This window comes from Harpia harpyja, chromosome 12 (genome assembly GCF_026419915.1).
Source record: "Harpia harpyja isolate bHarHar1 chromosome 12, bHarHar1 primary haplotype, whole genome shotgun sequence".
NCBI classification, from domain to species: Eukaryota; Metazoa; Chordata; class Aves; order Accipitriformes; family Accipitridae; genus Harpia; species Harpia harpyja.
Window position 1 is genome coordinate 33,171,789 of NC_068951.1, and position 18,627 is coordinate 33,190,415.

General features: G+C 62.1%; 1 protein-coding gene across 1 annotated transcript; it reads left to right on the top strand.

Moving 5' to 3' along the window:
* The first annotated feature begins 2,009 nt into the window (after positions 1-2,009).
* On the top strand, positions 2,010-18,505 carry MUC4 (mucin 4, cell surface associated). Its single transcript, XM_052805141.1, has 30 exons — positions 2,010-2,073; positions 2,483-2,692; positions 2,788-2,841; positions 3,022-8,031; positions 8,379-8,518; positions 8,725-8,889; positions 8,971-9,126; positions 9,307-9,437; positions 9,670-9,758; positions 10,061-10,237; positions 10,339-10,482; positions 10,593-10,712; positions 10,924-11,126; positions 11,843-11,921; positions 12,169-12,339; positions 12,530-12,631; positions 12,839-13,075; positions 13,380-13,514; positions 13,619-13,797; positions 13,924-14,083; positions 14,180-14,278; positions 14,886-15,068; positions 15,160-15,233; positions 15,559-15,623; positions 15,914-16,113; positions 16,324-16,492; positions 16,579-16,752; positions 17,608-17,645; positions 17,730-17,827; positions 18,055-18,505. The coding sequence occupies exons 1-30, from the start codon at positions 2,010-2,012 to the stop codon at positions 18,109-18,111; spliced, it is 8,883 nt and encodes a 2,960-aa protein (XP_052661101.1). The 3' UTR covers positions 18,112-18,505.
* The last annotated feature ends 122 nt before the right edge of the window (positions 18,506-18,627 follow it).

Sequence of the window (18,627 nt, forward strand, 5' to 3'; positions counted from 1 at the left end):
ATATATATAAAAAAATATTCTATGGAGAGGAGGGTGCTTGTGGCTGTCTCCCAGGTCCATACCTGCCAATGCACAGGGACAGGCTGTCCTGTCTCCATGGGTGCTGGTTCCTCCCTCCAGGCAGCCGGGACTGGGACCGGGACCCACAGGACCTGCTGCAGGGATGGAGGCCTGGTGCAGAGTGCCCGGGAGGGGATGCACCTGTGCTGTGGGGCCCAGCAGGTGCTGGGGATCCCCAGGGAGCTGTATGACACAGGCACCTATAAACCCCCCCAGCGATGGCTCCCAGGCTGTTTTGGGGTGCAAAGGTCTCCCTGTTTGGGGCTGCTGGAGTTAGTCACATGCTGTCCCACCCCCAGGCCCAAAGCTTGAAGGCTGGGTATGGTTTTGCCCCCTCCGAGCAGGCAGTGCTTGGCCCACGGTGATGCCCCCATGCAGGGGAGCCCCTGTGGCAGGGTCCCCCCCCCTTCCCTGGCGCCCCGTGGGACTCGGCTGCCGCCTGACTCATGCCCGGGCAGGGAGTGGCGGGACCTGCGTCGCACCCCCACCCACGCGAGGGGTGTTGTGCAACTGGATGCCACCGCGCAGCCGGAGCCAGGTGCTGGGGGGGAGGTGGGGGGCTGGCCCCCATGGGGTCCCAGGCCAGGTGGCAGTGCTAACCCCCCCAAGTGGGTGTCGGAGCCCCTTAGCTGGGTTCCCTGAGGTGCCACCTTGCAGCAGCATCAGGAAGGGGTCTCCGTGCAGGTGGAGGAGGACCTCTGTGTCCAAACCCACCAGCTCCGTGGGCATTGGTGGTCCCCAGGATGCCCTCTGCTCCAGAGCTGGTGGCTTCAGAGGAGAGACCCTGTCACGCATGGTGAGTCGCCTGGCAGGAGGGACTGCCTCAGCGTGGCCGTGAGTCCCTCCCTGTGACAGATGGTACCTGGCCACATCACCTATGTGCCACGGGCACCCACAGCTCCGCTTATCTCTGGTCCCCTGGCCTTCCCTGAGTGTGGGGACGGGGAGGTTTGCTGGTGCTGCTCTGGGCACTGCCATGCATAGGTGTTTTGGACTCTTCGTGCCTCAGTTTCCCCATCTAAGGTGCAGCTACCACGGCACGGCAGCTGGGTGGGATGGCTGTCAATGCAAGCGAGGAAGGCACAACACCTTCCACGACTTATTTCCCCCCTTAAATGATCCTGGAGCTGGGCTAGGCCCTGTGAAGAAGCAAATGTGTTTGCTGCAGTGGCCCCCCTGGATCTCTTTACACAGCCAGGTGCACCTGCCCTCTGTCCCCAGTGGAAGGTGACCTGCAACCCAGGGCAAGGCCAGGTCCTGCCGCCCATGTGGGAACAACACCCCCCCCCCAACCAGACTTGCGTGGGCGTTTGCCGCGATGGCACAGATAACCCCTGCACGCAGGGCCCTGGGCGGCGGTGCCGGCAGTGCCAGGAGTGGGGCCGGGGCCGGGGTAACGCACGGGACCCCGAGGCGGCAGTGGGAGGCCGCTCCTTCCTTCTTCCTCCTTGGTGTCGAGCCAAGCCCTGCCAGGGGTTATCGGCCGCGCGGCCGAGCGTGGCGGGGATCTGGCAGCAAATGGGGGGATGGATGGGGGGTGCAGAGCACCAGGATGACACACACACACACACACACACACACCCCACCAGAGGTGCTGGGGATCCCTGTCCTCGCTTGCCATCCTAGGGCTTTTGGGCCAGGTGACCTTGCATCCCATCGGGTGCTCCCTGGGGGTTGGGGACCCCAACCTTGGGGTGTCAACCGTGGGGTCACCCTGGGAAGGGCCTTAAAACCTCCCATTGCAAAATGGGTGTCCCCCAGCATCGGTGGGTCCCCAGGACTGGGACGTGGCAGGCTGCGAGGACACGGAGCCGTCAGTGCCCCAGGCAGGGCACGTGGTGTCCCCGTCCCCCCACCCGGGGGAGTGCTCACCGGTGGAGCCACCCTGTTGCGTCGTTCCCCTGGGACAGAGAGAGCTGCAGCCCTGTCCCTGCCGCCGAGGAAGCACCATGGGGTGCCGGGGACAGCGGCTGCTCTGGAGCTGGGTGCTGTGGGGGCTCTGGGTGCTGCCAGGTAAGTGCTGGGGTCGCCCGCACCGCTGCTGGGCTGACCAGGTGGCCGATACCATCTGGGTGACGGGCGATGGGCGACGGGCTGCAAACAATTCTCCGGCTGTTCGAACGCTGCAAGTTTGAGCCTGAGTGCCCGGCTGGGGTTTGCCCCATCTCTGCCCGCTGGTGCCACAGCCTCGGCATGGTTCCCCAACTCCGGCAAGGGAAGGGAGGGGGTTCTGGATCAAATAGGGACTCTCGCCCATGGGGAAGGTGCCTGCCTTGTTCTCGGTGTTGGTCTGGCTGTGGGTGCTGGGGTTGGGACCAGCCCCAAGGACTGGGGACATCTTCCTCCCACAGAAGGGGGTGACGGGGACCCTGGGCTCTTTTTTTTTCCTCATCCTGCCCTCACCTTCCCGCTCTGCTGCTAGCACAAGCAGGGGAGACGGGGGAGCAGCCCCTTGCCCCCACACCAGCCCCAGCAGAGCCGGGCAGCATCTCCCCTGTGGCCGACAGCACCGGTGCCAAGCTGCCTCCGGACCTGGGCACGTGCCAGGCATTCCCCACCACCACGGCCACCCAGCTGGTGCACCCCTCTCCTGCCGTCAGAACCGCCACCTCTGCGGGCAGCCACGGCTCAGGTAAGGCTGGCAGGCAGCTGGCCGCAGGCAGGTTCCTGCCTGCTGGGGCCGCGGTGGGGTTGATCCAGCTGGGTCTGCCTTGTCTTGCTCCGCAGGCAGCCTGGTGCCACAGGTGACGGCGAGAGCGCTGGTCCCAGCCAGGACCAGTGGTGAGCAGGGAGAGCCTCCCAGCGTGGCAGCTCTCCCCGGGGGTCTGGCAACGCGAGGCAGCCCCCAGGCAGGGCTAGGGGCTGGGGTCTCCTCTCCAGGCACTGCCAGCCACCTGACCAGCGTCTCTCCGGCTCCCACCACCACTTGGCACAGGCAGCTTCTGTCCCTTGCGCCAACAGGGCACGCAGTGGGTCTTGCCATGGGCAGTGGCGGTGCTGGGCCAGCCACAGCCACATCATCCCCAGCTCCAGGTGTCCCTGCTGTAATGGAGACAAGCAAACCACCATCAAACAGCAGCACTGCTCCCAAGCAGGCTGTGGAAGTGTCCAGAGTGGCTCTAGACAGCATCCCTGGAGAGCCAGTCCTGGGAACAACTGTCCCCATGCACAAAGGGACTGTGGCCGAGCCACCCACGGGTGCTGCTGCTGCACTGAGAGGTGCCCCCCCAGCACCAGGCGGAGGTCTGTCCCCACCAGTGGCACACATCCCAGCTGCTCAACCAGTGCCAGGGACAAAAGCATCTTCCTCAGTCACTGGCAAATTGACTGATGCCAATGAGTTGGTGCAGCTGGGTGATGCTGTCACTGCAGAGGAGATGCGGGGGCCAGCGTGGACCACAGTGCCATCCCTCCCCCAAGACGAGGACAGCACAGGGACATCACCTCCCAGCATTGGCAAGAGCTCTGCTGAGCCACATGCAACTGCCATGCTCCCATCCCAGGAGATCACACCAGGGCTGGACGAGGCCACCTCACCTCTGGCCACAGCAGCCAGCATCTCGTGGGATGCAGGCAGCCCTGTGAAGCCAGCAGCAGCCTCAGCCAGCCCTGCCACTGGCCTCCCCAGGGGTCCCCCCAGTGCAGCCACAGAGGGAGCCAGGATGGCAGCCCCACTGTCTGCTGACCCCCCAAGCACATCCTTAGCAAAGGTCACCTTTTCTTCTGCCACCATTGGCATCGGCACGGCTACAGAACCAGGGACACGTGCTTTATCCAAAGCCGACCACAACGCCTCGCAGGACACAGGGAGTGTGCCACCCGCTCAGCTGCCTCCAGCCCTTTCACCCCGGCTCCCCGGTGGTGCCATGCCAGGCGCAGGAGAGACGCTTCCCCCCAGCCGCAGCGTGGCCCCTGGCACTGCTGGAGATGGGCTGCCTGGAGCCAACGCCGTCACCCACCCCCAGGCCACTGCACTAGCTCTGGGCACACCAGTTATGGCAATGGATGTCACCGCTGCAGAGCATGTCCCCACCACGTCATTCCCAGCTCTGGGAAGCACAGGTGCTGAGCTGGTGTCCGTCAAGAGTGAGCCCAATGCCAGAGCCACGGCAGGCACCACTTCCCCAGAGACCGAGGCCACCCCAGTGGGGCTCAGCATGAGGCTGACCCCCCCCACAGCTCCTGTCGGCTCTGGTGGTCCCTCTCCAGTGCCCTTTGCGCACTCCACGGGGTTTCTGCTCGCCCAGACCCCCTCAGCAGGCGCTGGGGCCACCACGGCAGAGGTGGCTGCAGGTGGATCCCCTCCAGCCAGACCCAGTGTGGCCACATCCTTATCCCTCATGGGTGCTGGTGGAACAAAGCCAGATGGGGCCCCTCGAGCCACTGCTGCGCCAACATCTTCCCTCGGTGTGTATGGCATCAGGACTGGGCCAGCTGCCAAGCCGTTCTCCCTCGTTAACAACACTCCAATTAGTGAAGTAGGGGTGGGAACAGCATTGCTGGCCAGTGACAATGCCGCCACAATGCTGTGGGACACCGGAGCCACCCCAGCTGTGCCTGATGCATCTCCCAGCCGCAGCCAGCCTGGTCCCCCTGCAGGCTCAGCACCCCCAGGAACTGGTGTCATCCCTAGACCTGCACTAGCTCCACCGCTCCGGGCTGGGCCCCAACATGGGGCAGCGACGTGGTCACCCAGCGCTGTGCCAGCCACGGGCACAACTGTGCCAGCCACGCCAGGACTACACAGAGAAGCCAGCATCCCCGTGGCATTGCAAGCAGGTATCCCCCCGCTCCTGGAAGGCAGTGCTACTGCAGGGATGGCTCTGGGGGTGTCCCTATCCAGCATCCCCCAAGAGACGGCAGCAGGCATATCCCCACTGTCTCTGGCCACCCCACCATCAGCAATGGGTGCTTCAGGTGACCCCCACCCCGATCGCAGCACTGCGGGGCAAGCAGTGGGGATGACGTCCCTGAAGGTGGCCACAGAGGAGAACCCAGGTGCCAGTGCAGTGGGGCCAGCTCCCAGCCATGCAGTTGTCACTGGCGGGCCATCACCAGAGCCACCTGCCCGAGGGACCGATGCTCCTGAAACCAGACCCCCAGCAGATCTGCCTCTCCTGGCTCCCAGGGGCGGTCGCTCGGCCCCACCAGCCATGGCTAACCCCAGCCCAGCGCTGGCCACAGCCAGCCCCCTCCCCAGCACCGCGACTGGCAAGACACCCCAGCCCACGACACCACCGCCCCCTGAAAATGCAGCCGTGGAGGGAGGCAGGGACAGATCCCAGCCGGCGGGACATGGCAGCACCACGCAGGCAGCTCCGGGCTCAACCCCGGTTGAAAACTCAAGGGCGAATGCCACGACGGGCATCCCCGACAGCGGTCACACCACTCTGGGGACAGCCCCACCGTCGTCAGCCCCTGCCACAGCCAGTGTCACTGCTCAGCCAAGCATGGCTGCATCGGACCACGGCTATCACGCTGCTGAGCCCACCACGGACATGGACACAGGCACGGACTTGGACATGGACGCAGTTTCTCCTGCCATGGGGAACAGGGCTGTGGGGCTGCCCACTGCCATGGCTGGGGCGGCTGAGCCAGGCACCAGCGATGCCACCCCCTTGGCGCGCTCTGCCCCAGGCAGCAAAAGCCCTATGGCAGTGGCCATCATGGGCACGGTGTCACCCACAGCTCCGGAGCCGGTTATAGCACCTTCCCCTGGCCTCGCTCACAACACTGCTGAAGCAGGTGTCGCTGTGTCCCCTCCTGTCCCCAGGAATACCCATCCACTGGTGGTGACACCCTCTGTCACCCCCAGCATCACCATCGCTGGTCCAGCAGCAGGAGCAGGTGATGCCAGCTTTGACAGGGTCACAACACCCCCCTCTGTTGTCCCCAGCAGTGCCTCCACTCCACACAGCCCCCATGTCACCCCGAGGCCATCCCCTGAGGCCACCGACAGCACCCATGACCCAGCCTCAATGGGTCTCAGCCTGGTCACTGAGGACGAGCCCATGGCCAGGGTCTCCTCACTGGCTGTTGGCCACACACATGCATGGGAGACTACAGCCGTATCCCGGTCAGATGCTGGGGGGGGTACCACCTCCCGGGGACACACCACCCCCTCTGAAAGCGGTGCCGAGGGTGCAGCACCCCTAGCCAGCACCAGCAGCACCCATGTGCCTGTCTCCAACACTGCTGGCAGGAGCCCAGCCACCATGCCAGCCACCAGCATGTTCCCCAGCAACACCATCCCACCAGCCACCTCAGCCAGCGGGGAGACATTCGTGGTGACCGGGGCCACCACAGCCATGCCGTCTGCCCCAGCGAAGGCCACCAGCACCAGCAGTGTCCTGTCCCTTGCTGTAACACGCAACAAGGCAGGCAGAAGCGGGCAACCTGTCCTATCCCCAGCAGAACGTAACCCCTCAGTGGAAACAACTGCCGGGTCCTGGAGCGTCCTCAGTCCCAGCCCTGCCATCGCTGTGCCCAGTTCACCCCTCCCCAGCCTGCACAGCCCAGCGGAGGGGCCAGCAACAGCCCCCTCGTCCCTGCTTGGTGTTGGTGCAAGCAGGGAATCGGCAGCCGGATGGGCCTCCTCTGAGCCAGCAACAGGCACCTCTTCTCCCATGGCTGTCGGCAGCCATGCCATGGGACGGGCAGCGAGCTCGTCATCTCCCAGCTTCTGGACACCTCTAGGGGCACCTGCCCGGGGGGGGAAAACAGCCATCACTGCAGGCAGCACCACAGCCATTGCTGCAGGCAGTGCAGCAGCCATGACTGCAGGGAGCACCACGGCCATCACCGCAGGCAGCACCATGGCCATGACTGCAGGGAGCACCACAGCCATCACCGCAGGCAGCGCAGCGGCCATTGCTGCTGGGAGCACCACAGCCATCACTGCAGGGACCACCACAGGGAGCACCACAGCCATGACTGCAGGCAGCACCACAGCCATCACTACAGGCAGCACCGCGGCCATTGGCGCAGGGAGCACCACAGCCATCACCGCAGGGACCACCACAGCCGTCATTGCAGGCAGCACCACAGCCATCTCTGCAAGAAGCACCACAGCCATCACCGCAGGGAGCACGACGGCCATCACTGCAGGGACCACCACAGACATCGCTGCAGGCAGCACCACAGCCATTGCTGCAGGCAGTGCAGCAGCCATCACTGCAGGGAGCACCACGGCCGTCGCTGCAGGCAGCACCATGGCCATGACTGCAGGGAGCACCACGGCCATCACTGCAGGCAGCGCAGCGGCCATCGCTGCAAGGAGCACCACAGCCATCACTGCAGGCACCGCCACAGCCATCACTGCAGGGACCACCACAGCCATCACTGCAGGCACCACCACAGCCATCACTGCCGGCAGCACCACAGCCATCTCTGCAAGAAGCACCACAGCCATCACTGCAGGCAGCACCACAGCCATCTCTGCAAGAAGCACCACAGCCATTGCTGCAGGCAGTGCCACGGCCATTGCTGCAGGCAGCACCACGGCCATCGCTGCCAGGAGCAGCAAAGCCATCACTGCCGGCAGCACCACAGCCATCTCTGCAAGAAGCACCACAGTCATCACTGCAGGCAGCACCACAGCCATCTCTGCAAGAAGCACCACAGCCATTGCTGCAGGCAGTGCCACGGCCATTGCTGCAGGCAGCACCACGGCCATCGCTGCCAGGAGCAGCAAAGCCATCACTGCAGGCAGCACCACAGCCATCACTGCAGGGAGCACCGTGGCTGTTGCACCCACAGCCCCAGTGAGCCCAGCCAAGGAGGTGGGAGGTCTCCCAGCCCCAGGCACCGTGGCACCAGTGGGACCACCAGCCACCACCAGTCCTGCCACCACCCCATCTCCTGCCTTTGGGACGCAGAGGGGACTGGCCACAGCACCAAGCACAACTGCCCACACCACTGCTGGCCATAGAAATCCTGTCCCTGAGCCCCAGCCATCCCACGGCCTTATCAGTAAGTATCTTTTCTTCTTCCCATGGCAAAGAGGAGGAAGGGGTTGTTAGCCAACCAAGCACCGTGATGGCTGAGGGTATGGCCCAACCCAGGGTGACTCGTCTGCATTGCACATTGGGCTGCCACATTCATGGGGAAAGGTGAAATAAGATATCTGGGAGCATCGTATTCCAAGTTAAAAACTGGGTTAAAAATTGGGCTACAAGCCATCAGAGTGCTGGTCTGGTCGGGGGGAGCGCAGACACAGCATCCCAGCAGCAAGCAGGCGAGTTTGCCCTGGTCACAGGAAGGATGGAGCAGACATTAATGTTTTTTCACCTTTTCAATTAATCTCCTGCCCGTGTCAGTGCCAGCGGCCTCACTCTACCCCTTTGGCATGGAGGGAGGGGACCAAGAGTGCGTCCAGAGGATGGTGGATTTTAACTCCCCCCTGTTCAAGCCAGAGATTGGATTCCCCTTTGGGAAGTCGCTGCGGGATGCTCTCTATGTGAGTCCCACCCTCACCGAGCATGTAAGGGATGTGCAGCCTCCTTGGTAGAAAAAAAACCCATGGAAATGGAGCAGAAACTGAATTTCATCTGAATGTTAATTTTTTTGCAATTTAAAATGGCTGGTTTCTGCTCATCCATGGAGGCTAAAAGCCTTCCCAGGAGCTGCCTGGGATGTCAGCAAATAATGAGATATTTTGGTTAGTTTACAGATAATGGACAGATCATTTTCCCACCCACGGACAACTACGTCCTCTCCAACCCTAATCCACCTCCTCGGGGCTTCAGCGGCTGGGAGGGTTTGCCGATGGTGGCCGCCTTTTGGGACGACGCAGATTTCTCCCAGGGTGTCGGCACCACCTGGTACCAGGTCAGGGCCACTAAAGATGTTCTCCTGGGAAAGCCCAGCTCCCAGCTCACCCATTTAACCCTCTTTCTTGCCAACTGGCAGGAGTACTCCACCCTCAGCTCTGCCCAAGACCCCCTTGTCCATGACGTGGAAGCAAAGATTGAGAAATACCTGAAAACCCCCTACATAGCAAAATGGACCTTGAAGGTGACATGGGAGAAGGCTCCGGCATACCCGTCCCAGCGGGATGACACTCAGGTGAGCAGTGGGGGACCCAGGTGACGGAGGGGACTGTCACTAGCAATGGCCAGGGCAGGGCTGGGCTGCTGGTCTCCCGCAGCTTGATGCAGGCATTTCGGGTCTCATCGCCTCAGTCTGCACTGTGGGGAGAGCAAGGGAGGCTTTGGGATGCTGAGGGGGTGCCTTGGGTTTCTCCAGACGAGCACCTACCAGGCAGTCCTCACCACCGATGGGAACCATTCTTTCGCCCTACTGCTCTACCAGGACGGCGGGATGCGGTGGGACTACACCAAGCTGGCTGAGGGCAACGTGCTGATCGGCTTCTCCAGGTGCTGTGCACATGTGTGGCTGCCTTTTGGGACAGCAGGGATTTCTCCCAGCACTATGTTGGGACCATGGGAGACGTTGTCCCAGGAGAGCCCATCTCCCACCCCTGGAGCACCCCGTCCCACTTAAACCCTCTCTCCTGCAAACTGCAGCAGTTCCCACCCCAGCTGCTCTACGGGGGGTGGAAGAGGGTCGTGTTGGGAGGGTGACCCCAAACCTCCTTTCTCCACACAGCGGTGATGGCTATGCCCAAAATAACGAGCTGACACAAAAACCACCAGCTGTCAAGTACCGACCCGACCAGCACAGCAGCACTGGCACTGGTATGGCACCGGGAGAGCCCTCGGGGTGCGTGGGGATGGAGGGAGCCGTGTGCGTGTGCTCCGTGCCGGGAGCATGTCCCAGCACACATCCCTGCGAGGCAATACAATGGGCCAGCGGAGACACCGGGCAAGGGCTGGCCACTGAGAGCAGAGCACGGGTGTCCCGTGTCCTGCTGTGGCCATGGCCACACCGGCTCTAGAGGGAGCCTGGAGACCTCGTGTGAGGTCAATGGCCAGGGCCGGTTGTCCCACGGGTGAGACCCAGGCTGAGCTGTGCTGGTCTCCGGTGGTTGCTCCCCCAGGTGTGCGCGGGCTGTGGATATACAGGCTGGACAGTCGTTCCCGGGTGAACTATAGGCTGCAGTGCCTGGCGTGGCTGGATGCAGAGCCAGCACCGGCCACCTGGAATGACCAGCTGCCGCCATGCCCCTGCTCCCAACCCCAGGCAGAGCTGGATCCCCGCTACCGCCGGAGCAAAGGTGCCAAGCGCAGCCCCACCAGGGCCAGCCGTGGGGTGGGGGGATGGCAGGGGGTCCACTTCTGCTCTGGGGGCAGCCACGATCCCCCCACACCGTTTCAGGCCTGGCGGACACCTCTGTGAGGATGCTGCGCACTGCATCCCCCAGCCCGGCCGGAGCCGGGGTGCGGTGTCTGTATCAAGGTGGGAGCTTGCTCGAAGGCTGGCAGGAGAGAGCATGGAGCCTCCCCATCCACCCTGCCACTGGTAAGTGGGCACCAGCGCTCCCTCGCCCTAAAACACCCTGAGCACCGAGCGCTCTGCAGGCGCAGCAGGGACCCTGACGCCCCCCAGCACCCAGCCGCCTTCCTCCGCAGACGGGGAGCTGGAGGCATTCGACTGGTGCTGCCGGCGCGTGGGGAAGCCTCTGTTCTGTGCCAGGTTTGCTGAGAAGAGACCGAGGGTCGGCTGTGAGGGATATGTGCCACCCACCCCCGGTGAGTCTCCAGGGCTCTCCCTCCTCTGTGCCAAGGTATTGAGCGGGTGGCACAGCTGTACACGGACCCCACGCATTAACCACACTTTGCAGCATCCTGGTGGGAACTGCTGAGCCCGGTGCAGCACCGGGGACTGCTCTCCTCCATGCAATGACACTCATTTGCTTTTCTTCCTCCCTGCCGAAACGGCTCTGCCTCCTTTGGACCCCAGCTGGTGCCTTCGGGGACCCCCACATTACCACCCTGGATGGACTCACCTACACCTTCAATGGGCTCGGAGACTTTGTCCTGCTGCTGGCCAGTGATGCCCAGACCAGCTTCGTGCTGCATGGGCGCACGGCCCGGACTGGCACGGCCCAGGCCACCAACTTCATGGCCTTTGCTGCCCAGTATAACTCTGCCACCACCACAACAGTGAGTAGGAGCAACCTGGGTATCAGTTTGTGCTTCTAAAGGGAGAGACCCCTCTGGCAGGTTGGACATCGCCTCTGCATAACCTACAAGTGGCCAGGACCCGAGGAGCATCCCCTCTCCTCTTCCTGCCACCTCCCACGATGCCAACAAAGTGCTAATAGCAGTGGGTTGGACTAAGAGTAACAAGGCACAGCTCTAACACCTCTTGTAAGCTGGCCAGCAAGGGCCTGGAGCTCTGCAGGAACACGGTCTGCTCGACCCTCTTCATTGCACACCCTTCACCCCGACCACCGGTCTCCTCCGGGCACCTTAGCACAAGCGCATACTCTTCCTTGCTTTGCAGAATTGCTCCCCACACGTGTTTCAGTAAGCAAAATCTCCTGGTGTCACCAGAAGCAGTTGTTGAGCAGTGTGAGGCGGGGAGTCAGAGTCTGGAGCCCACCAGCACAACTCTCCATGCTGCAATGGTCAGCCGAGCAGCAGCAGTGGCCTGTGCGTGCCCCATGCCAGCAGTGACGGGGGGCAGCTTGGTGTCCTCTTCTGTGCAACCATCAAAGCCGCTTTATCGTGTGTTTGCTGGGGTGAAGAGCCCTGGGGCTGAGCCTCTCTGCCGGGGCTGGAGGAGGATGGGGTTTAGCTCGAGTGTCCCCAGCATGGGGGGACAGCAGGAAAGGACGAGCAAAGGGGTTGACTGGGACATCCACTGTGATCTGCAGGTTGAGTGGACCTTGGGGAACCAGGGTGACATCCAAGTCCTCCTGAATGATGAAACCATCCAGTTTTCCTATTCCCAAGGTGAGCAGGGTGTGCTGTTAAATGTTAAATCTATTTGGGGTGGACAAGGGGTGTCTCCATCCCACGGGGACCAGCCCTGCCCAGTGTGAGGGCAGTCATCCTGAGCTCCATCAAACGTCTCCCACCTGCACCCTGTCTCCGATTCAGCTGGGGTGGATGGGGAGTGTTCCTCTCTCCAAATTCAGGGGCATCATTTCAGACCCCAGCCTTGTGTGGACTCTCCCTCGGTGCTCTCCTTCTCTTGCAGACATGGGTGCTGAGGTGTACTACAGCCCCGGTGTCCTGCTGGTCAATGCCTCCTCCATCATGGCCGTCTTCGATGGGGCCATTGCTGTCTCCATCTCGGCAGCCTCCGGGATCCTCAGCGTGGTCTGCAGCCTGCCTGATCGGTACCGCAACAGCACCAAGGGCCTCCTGGGTGAGGACTTCTGGCACCACTGCAGAGCCAGGGTGCAAAGTCCCCTTCCCACCTTAAAGCAGGCTGGAAAACACAGGGAACGTGCTTGTGAGGGCAGGGACCCCTGGGTCTAAACTAAACACCGGTCAGCACCAGAGAGGAGGTCAACCCCGACATGGGGGACTCCAGTCCTCTGGTAATGCTCCACCAGGTGTGTGGGACCATGACCCCGCAGATGACTTCCAGATGCCAAATGGAACCAGCATCCCTGTGAACAGCAGCGAGGAGGAGATCTACAGCTACGGGATGACCTGTAAGTCCAGGCTTGGGATCCACCTTGACGATCCCCCCGTTCCTGCACCTTCTGGCCATGCTTTGGCTGGAGACATTTAGACACTTGCCTGAGCAAAAGTGATGCCAGGAAAGGCCTTTGGTCTCCTTGCTGCTCCGTGGAAATGAGCCCTAAAATATAACAAACCTTAAAAACCCAAGGCCATACCCATGGTGTGCTCTCTTGCAGGGGCTGTTGGAGAGCACAGCCTGTTTGCTCAGCCTCTGGACTCACCTGTAATGAACTTCACACCCATCTTCTTGTCTCAACTGCGGCAGGATAATGAAAGCCAGTACCAGCTGGCAGCCTCACGGTGCCATGGCAGCAAGGAGTGCATCTACGATTCACTGAGCACAGGGGATGTGGCCCTGGGCCTGGCGACCCAGATCCTCGCAGCCGACTTCCAGCAGAAGAAGGCAGTACTCAGTAAGTGGAGTGAGCAGATCCTCACCTCCAAGAGGGCATGACTTGTGTAACCAGGCAGTGCCCTGCTCCCTCCCTGGGCTCTCTTGCTCCGTGTGAGGCAGGAGAGAAGTCACCAAGGTCTCGGAGTTGCATTGCTCAGCTGGCTGGTCTCCAAGCCTGGGAGATGCCACCACGCTGTGCAACATGAGGGCCCTCTCGGTGGGTGGTCATGGCAGTATCTGCCTGGGGTCCCATCCTCACCAGGAGGCACTCAGAGCCAAGGGTGGCAAACAACCAGCTGTGTGCTGGGCTGCTGTTTCCTTAGATGCCTTCCCTCCCGTCATCACCGGTGACGCGTCACTCACAGCCTTCAGGACAGAAAGGGTCAGGAGGCAGTACCGTGCTGTGGGGGTGGGCGCACGCTTTGTCCCCCACCTCTCGCCAGAGCTCAACATATCAGGTAAGGAAGGAGACATGGGGCAGCTGGGATGGGATGGGGGGACACTGGCCACCCAGCCCCTTTCCTCTGCCACCTCCTCTAACTCCCACCTCTCGGCCCGGCAGAGAGCGGCACCCTGACGTGGGAGCCCCACAGGACGGCCCCGCTCACCGTCAGCCTGGAGGCTGTTGGGTCCAACAACCTCTCCACCCTCCTCCAGCTCCGCTTCACCCTTTGCAGCTGCAGCAGGAGCCAGGAGTGCGACTACAGCGACACTGTCACCCTCGGGGGGTCCTCCCTGCAGGTAGTATGCTGGAAAGCTCCTATGGTGCCACACCGTGCCTGTCCCCGTGCCAGCCACACTGGCTGCCTTCTCTGTCCACCCGTCCTTATCGTGTCCCTTAAGCCAGTGTCACCGTCCCCTTCCCAGCTGGCAGCCTGCAGGTGCGAGGGCGGCTACTCGGGTCCCTTCTGCCAGGACCCTCCGGACCCCTGCGCACAGGGATGCTTCCCCGGCGTGGGCTGTGACTCGCGCACCGGCTGCGGCCCCTGCCCGGCTGGCCTGACGGGTGACGGGCGGCACTGCTCAGGTGACAAGGGCTCACCATGGCCACTGGGAACCCAGGGCACCCACGAGACCCTGGCTGAGGTATTTCTCCCGGTGCCATGCTGCATTGCCTTGGCAGATATCGATGAGTGTGCACAGGGAATGGCGTGCCCGGGGAATGCCACTTGCACCAACACGGTGGGCAGCTACACCTGCTCCTGCCCGCCTGGCGAGGAGGGTGAGTACAGGCACTCTGGCGGGCATGGTCCTCGTCCCCATCACCCCCTGGGCCTCGGTGGAAGAGGGCTCCCAGGGGACCCAAACTGGCTGGAGAGCAGTGGAGGGGGAGCTGGCTGAGCTCTGAACCCGAGCCCTTGCTGTCCTTAACAGAAGGGACCAGAGTTCAGCCATCCCTCATGCTCCCAGGCTGCAGATCTCACTAATCCACCAGGAAGGGAAACTTTTCCCGTGCAATTTTTCTCTTTGAGAAAAAAAAAAAAAATCTCATCGCATCAAAGTTCAAATGCACATGTGGAGGTTGGGGGCTAAAATCAAATCCTGTTTTCAGATGGCTGTAGTGGGGTTGGGGTGATGGGTTTTGCTCCTGTTCTAATGCAGCAGGCTGGGATTTCACAAGAGCAAAAGGCTCCAGCTGGGAGGAGGGGATGCAGGGCTTTTTCTTGAGGATCTGAATTTATACTAAAAGTCCGAACGCATGAAAAAGCCCCACCCCAACACTTGGAAGAAAGGCATTACAGAGCAGCTGAGGATAGATCAGTGCGCTGGGACTCTGCCCCTGCAGCCAGGCTAGTGCCTCCACCTGACCCGGTCTCGCCATCCCGCAGGCGAGGGGCCAGGCTGTGGCTCAGCCTGCGGCTCCCGCTCCTGTCCCGAGGGCTACTGCAGCAACGGGGGACACTGCCACCTGCACCCCGTCACCTGCACCCCCGCCTGCGCCTGCCCCCCGGCTTTCACCGACCAGCAGTGCCTGGTGGCAGGGGGGGATTTTTGGCCGCTGCCCAGCACAGGTGGGTGCCTGTGCCCGGTGGGGGATGAACCCCAACCCCGCTCGCCCTGGTCCTGGGGTGCCAGAGCCACCGCTGTGGCTTTCCCCAGCAGATCTCCCCCGGAGAAGCGTCCAGCTGCGGGTCAGGACGCTGCAAAATGCCACTGCTGGGGAAGTCAATGGCACCGTATGTCAACCAGAGGGGATGGGCTCGGGGAGGGGGATGTACCGGCACACTGGGCGGCATGGCAGCTTGGGGTGCCTGTGCCTCCATGCACCCCCCCTCCTGTGGGATCCCTGGGGATCCAGCAGATCCACGGGGCTGGAGGGAGGCAGCGCCAGCCACATGATGCTGGCTGCAGCTGTGGCCATGTGCCAGGTCCCCAGCGCACAAACGAAAGGCCAGAGCAGCCCCTGGGGCTTGGCCATGGTGCCTGCATTGCCCTTCAGCCTCTTTCCACACCGGTGCAGTCCTGCCCTCCCCTAACTCCCTCCCGCTCCCCCCACCACAGGTCTCAGCCATCCTGGACTCCCTGGAGGTAAAGGCTTTCCAGAGCAACACCAACATCACCCAGATGTGAGTCAGCCTTAGAGCTGCCCCATGCCCACCCCAGGCAGCCGGCAGGGCAGGGCTGGGCATGGGGCCACAGGGTTTGGGACACAAAGGGCATTTTCCCCCACCCCAGAGTCTGTTTTTCCAGTCTTGATGCTGATAAACCCTTGGAGACACAAGCCCCATGGCACCTTCCATCTCCTGCCTCATCCCTTCTTTACCACCCCCCAAATGGGGAAACTGAGGCACGGTGAGGCTCCGTCACTCTGTGATGCAGCAGACGCTCTGCCAGCAGCCCTGTCTTCTCCCCACAGGACAGACGGTGACGGCTTCACCTTCACGGTGGTGTCCGAGTTTGCCTATGATAGCCGCAGCACCGTCATCCGGTTCCTGAACGATTTGCTGCCGGGGGCCATCACCAGCGCCTTCAACGGGAAGCGGGGGCGGCGGGAGGCGGGCACGCACCTCCTCTTCCAGCACCTGCACCGGGACAACATCACCGACCTGGTGAAGCGTGAGTTGCTCCCAGCGCTGAGTTGGGGAGCCCAGGAGGAGAACCCCACTGTCCCCATTACCCTGCGTGCCCTGGGGTTCGGGTAACGCCCGCAGGGGATGCGGGTGGGCAGCAATCCCCACCCCAGGCATGGATCTATCTCAGGAAGACCTGGGAAAGCATCAAGGGGCGACGCTGTCACACAGTCAAACCTGTGCCTTCTCTCCTCAGTGACAGTGGCTGAGCTGAGGCACTATTTCCCCTGCGGTCTGTACGGCTACAAAGGCTACCAGCTCCACTACGTGGGGACCATCGGCTTTGTCTGCATCTCCCCTTGCAAGATGGGCTACTGCCAGCACGGCGGCCAGTGCCAGCACCTGCCTGAGGGACCCACGTGCAGGTAGCAGCAGCACTGGGGGTGAACGAGGCCACCCGGCCTGGCTGCTTCTCCCCACTGCATCACTGCTCCTCCTTCCCCATCCACAGCTGCCTCCCCTTCTCCATCTTCTCCCCCACCGGCGCCCAGTGCGAGCGGCTGGCCGTCAGCCTCGCCGCCTTCCTCGGCATCTTGCTGGGAGCCCTGGCTCTGCTCTGCCTCCTGCTCGCCGTCGCCTGCCTGGCCTTGCGCCTCTGCCGCCGGCACTGCCACCGGCACCGGGGGTGAGCCACGGGCTGGACCCAAGCAGGGGTGGGTGCTGTGGGTGCGGCAGGGAAGGAGGTTGGGTGTCAGGAAGAAAAACTGGTAGAAAATCCATCTCTGGAAGATCCACCACTGATGGGATCTGTCTGGCCTGGGTAGGGGGAGCCTGCCCTGGCGAAGGGGCTGGGCTGGGTGATCTTTTAGCATCTTCCAGCCTCTTTCCCAGTCATCTGCTGCTCAGGGGTGCAATAACATCAGTGGGTTGAACATTAGCTTCCCTTTTGCACCTATGTCATAGAATATTTGCATTTCTTCCTCATCCCACCCGGTGCTCGGTTACAGATGGGCTTTCTATTTCATTTTATTTGCATACCATCCAAATGATTTCCACTGCAATTCGCGTTGGTCTGGAAAGAGTTGGTCTGGAGCAAGAGAAAGGTGGTTGCAGGATTGGACCTTGCTCTCCTGCAGAGCAGAGAGTTACCAGATGGCTGATGAGGTGCAAGGCTGGGGTGTAAGCACCAGCATCTCCTCCCCCCCTCCACAGCCCTTAGTCCCAGCGTGGCATCCACACTCAGGGATGCTCAGCACCCCAAGCCCCCTGCGCCAGTTGGAGCTGTGTCCTGCCCGTGCTGCCGGCTCCCTGCTGGCCCTAGAGCCGAGGCTCTCCGGGAAGTGCCTCTGTTCGTTTGCACTTGTGGCAAGGCGAGAAATTGTGTGCGCACAGCAACTGGGGCTTTTCTTCCTCTCATAGTCCCATCTCGCCCCCAACTCAGTCACTGCTCCCCTCTGCCATCTGACCCGGGTGCCAGGACCAGGCAGGGGCTCTCCCAGCCTCCCCCTGATGTGTCAACCCCTTTCTGCTCCCCTTCCAGGGCCAAGGAGACCTTCTGGAGGCCACGGCCCTTCTCCTGTGAGTACATCTCTGCAAAACCCCCCACCCCAGCTCTGCTTCACTCCAGTCTTCTTTGAGCTCTGCTCATCTTCCCTGCTCCAGCTCTGACAACGGCAGGAGAGCGAGCAGAGCCCACCCGCTCCCACTCCCTGGAAAGGCGTTGGGAACTGCAGCTCCAGGCCATCGACCCCTCAGTCCAGGTCTGCCCAGGGGTTATTGTCCCCATGGGGGGTTGGGGTGGGGGGCCGTGGGCTGGGGACCCATGTTCTGGCCCTGTGCCTCAAAGATGCTTGGGAGCCATGCCTCGTCCCGGAGCATCAGGGATGCTTTGGGTGGCTTTGGGGCCTGCATCGCTGTTTGAGCTCATAACAAAGAGCAGAGCCTGTGCAGTGCCGACAGCACGGCGTGGCCTGTCCCTCCTTTACAGATAAGGATCCAGAGACCCCACGTCAGGCTTCCGAGCCAGCCCCCCCAGCAGCCCTAGCCTGCCACCAGTCCTGCCCCGCTGCCTCCGGGCTCACGGAGGAGCCAGCCGCTGCTGCCAGCCCTGCTGCCCGCTCTCGGGGTCTCCAGCAATGGTGCCTGCGTGGAGGCAGAGGATGGGCAGCTGCCTTTTGGGATCTGGTCTTTGTGGGAGGATTCACTCTGGAGGAGGCGCTTTTTTTGAATGGAAAATGTGGGTTTATGTTGGGTGGCCAAAGCAAGAAGATTTCACCTTCCCCTGAGGACCTGCAGAGGCAACTGGGACAGTCCTTGAGTGTGTCTGCACCGGGGTATGCCCTAGTGCAGTGTAACTGGACCCGGCAGAGCCACTGATAGCAGACTCAGGTGGGGCAATGCAGTGATTATAACCTGTTAGGAGCAAAATAGAATAAACCAAAAATTATGGCAAGCTGCTCAGTAAGTTGCCTGCACCCCATGGTGCCTGTGCGCCAGCCCTGCTTCCCTGTTGCCAAGCTCTCAAGTCTCTGCTTTCTGCTGGTCCCATCCACAGAGCCAA

Bases quoted from the DNA above. Each gene is read 5' to 3' on its own strand.
- MUC4 (XM_052805141.1), top strand. From the start codon at position 2,010: ATGGGGTGCCGGGGACAGCGGCTGCTCTGGAGCTGGGTGCTGTGGGGG. The intron at 9,759-10,060 runs GTATGGCACCGG...TTGCTCCCCCAG, and splicing joins GCACAGCAGCACTGGCACTG to GTGTGCGCGGGCTGTGGATA. The intron at 14,279-14,885 runs GTGAGTACAGGC...GCCATCCCGCAG, and splicing joins CTGCCCGCCTGGCGAGGAGG to GCGAGGGGCCAGGCTGTGGC.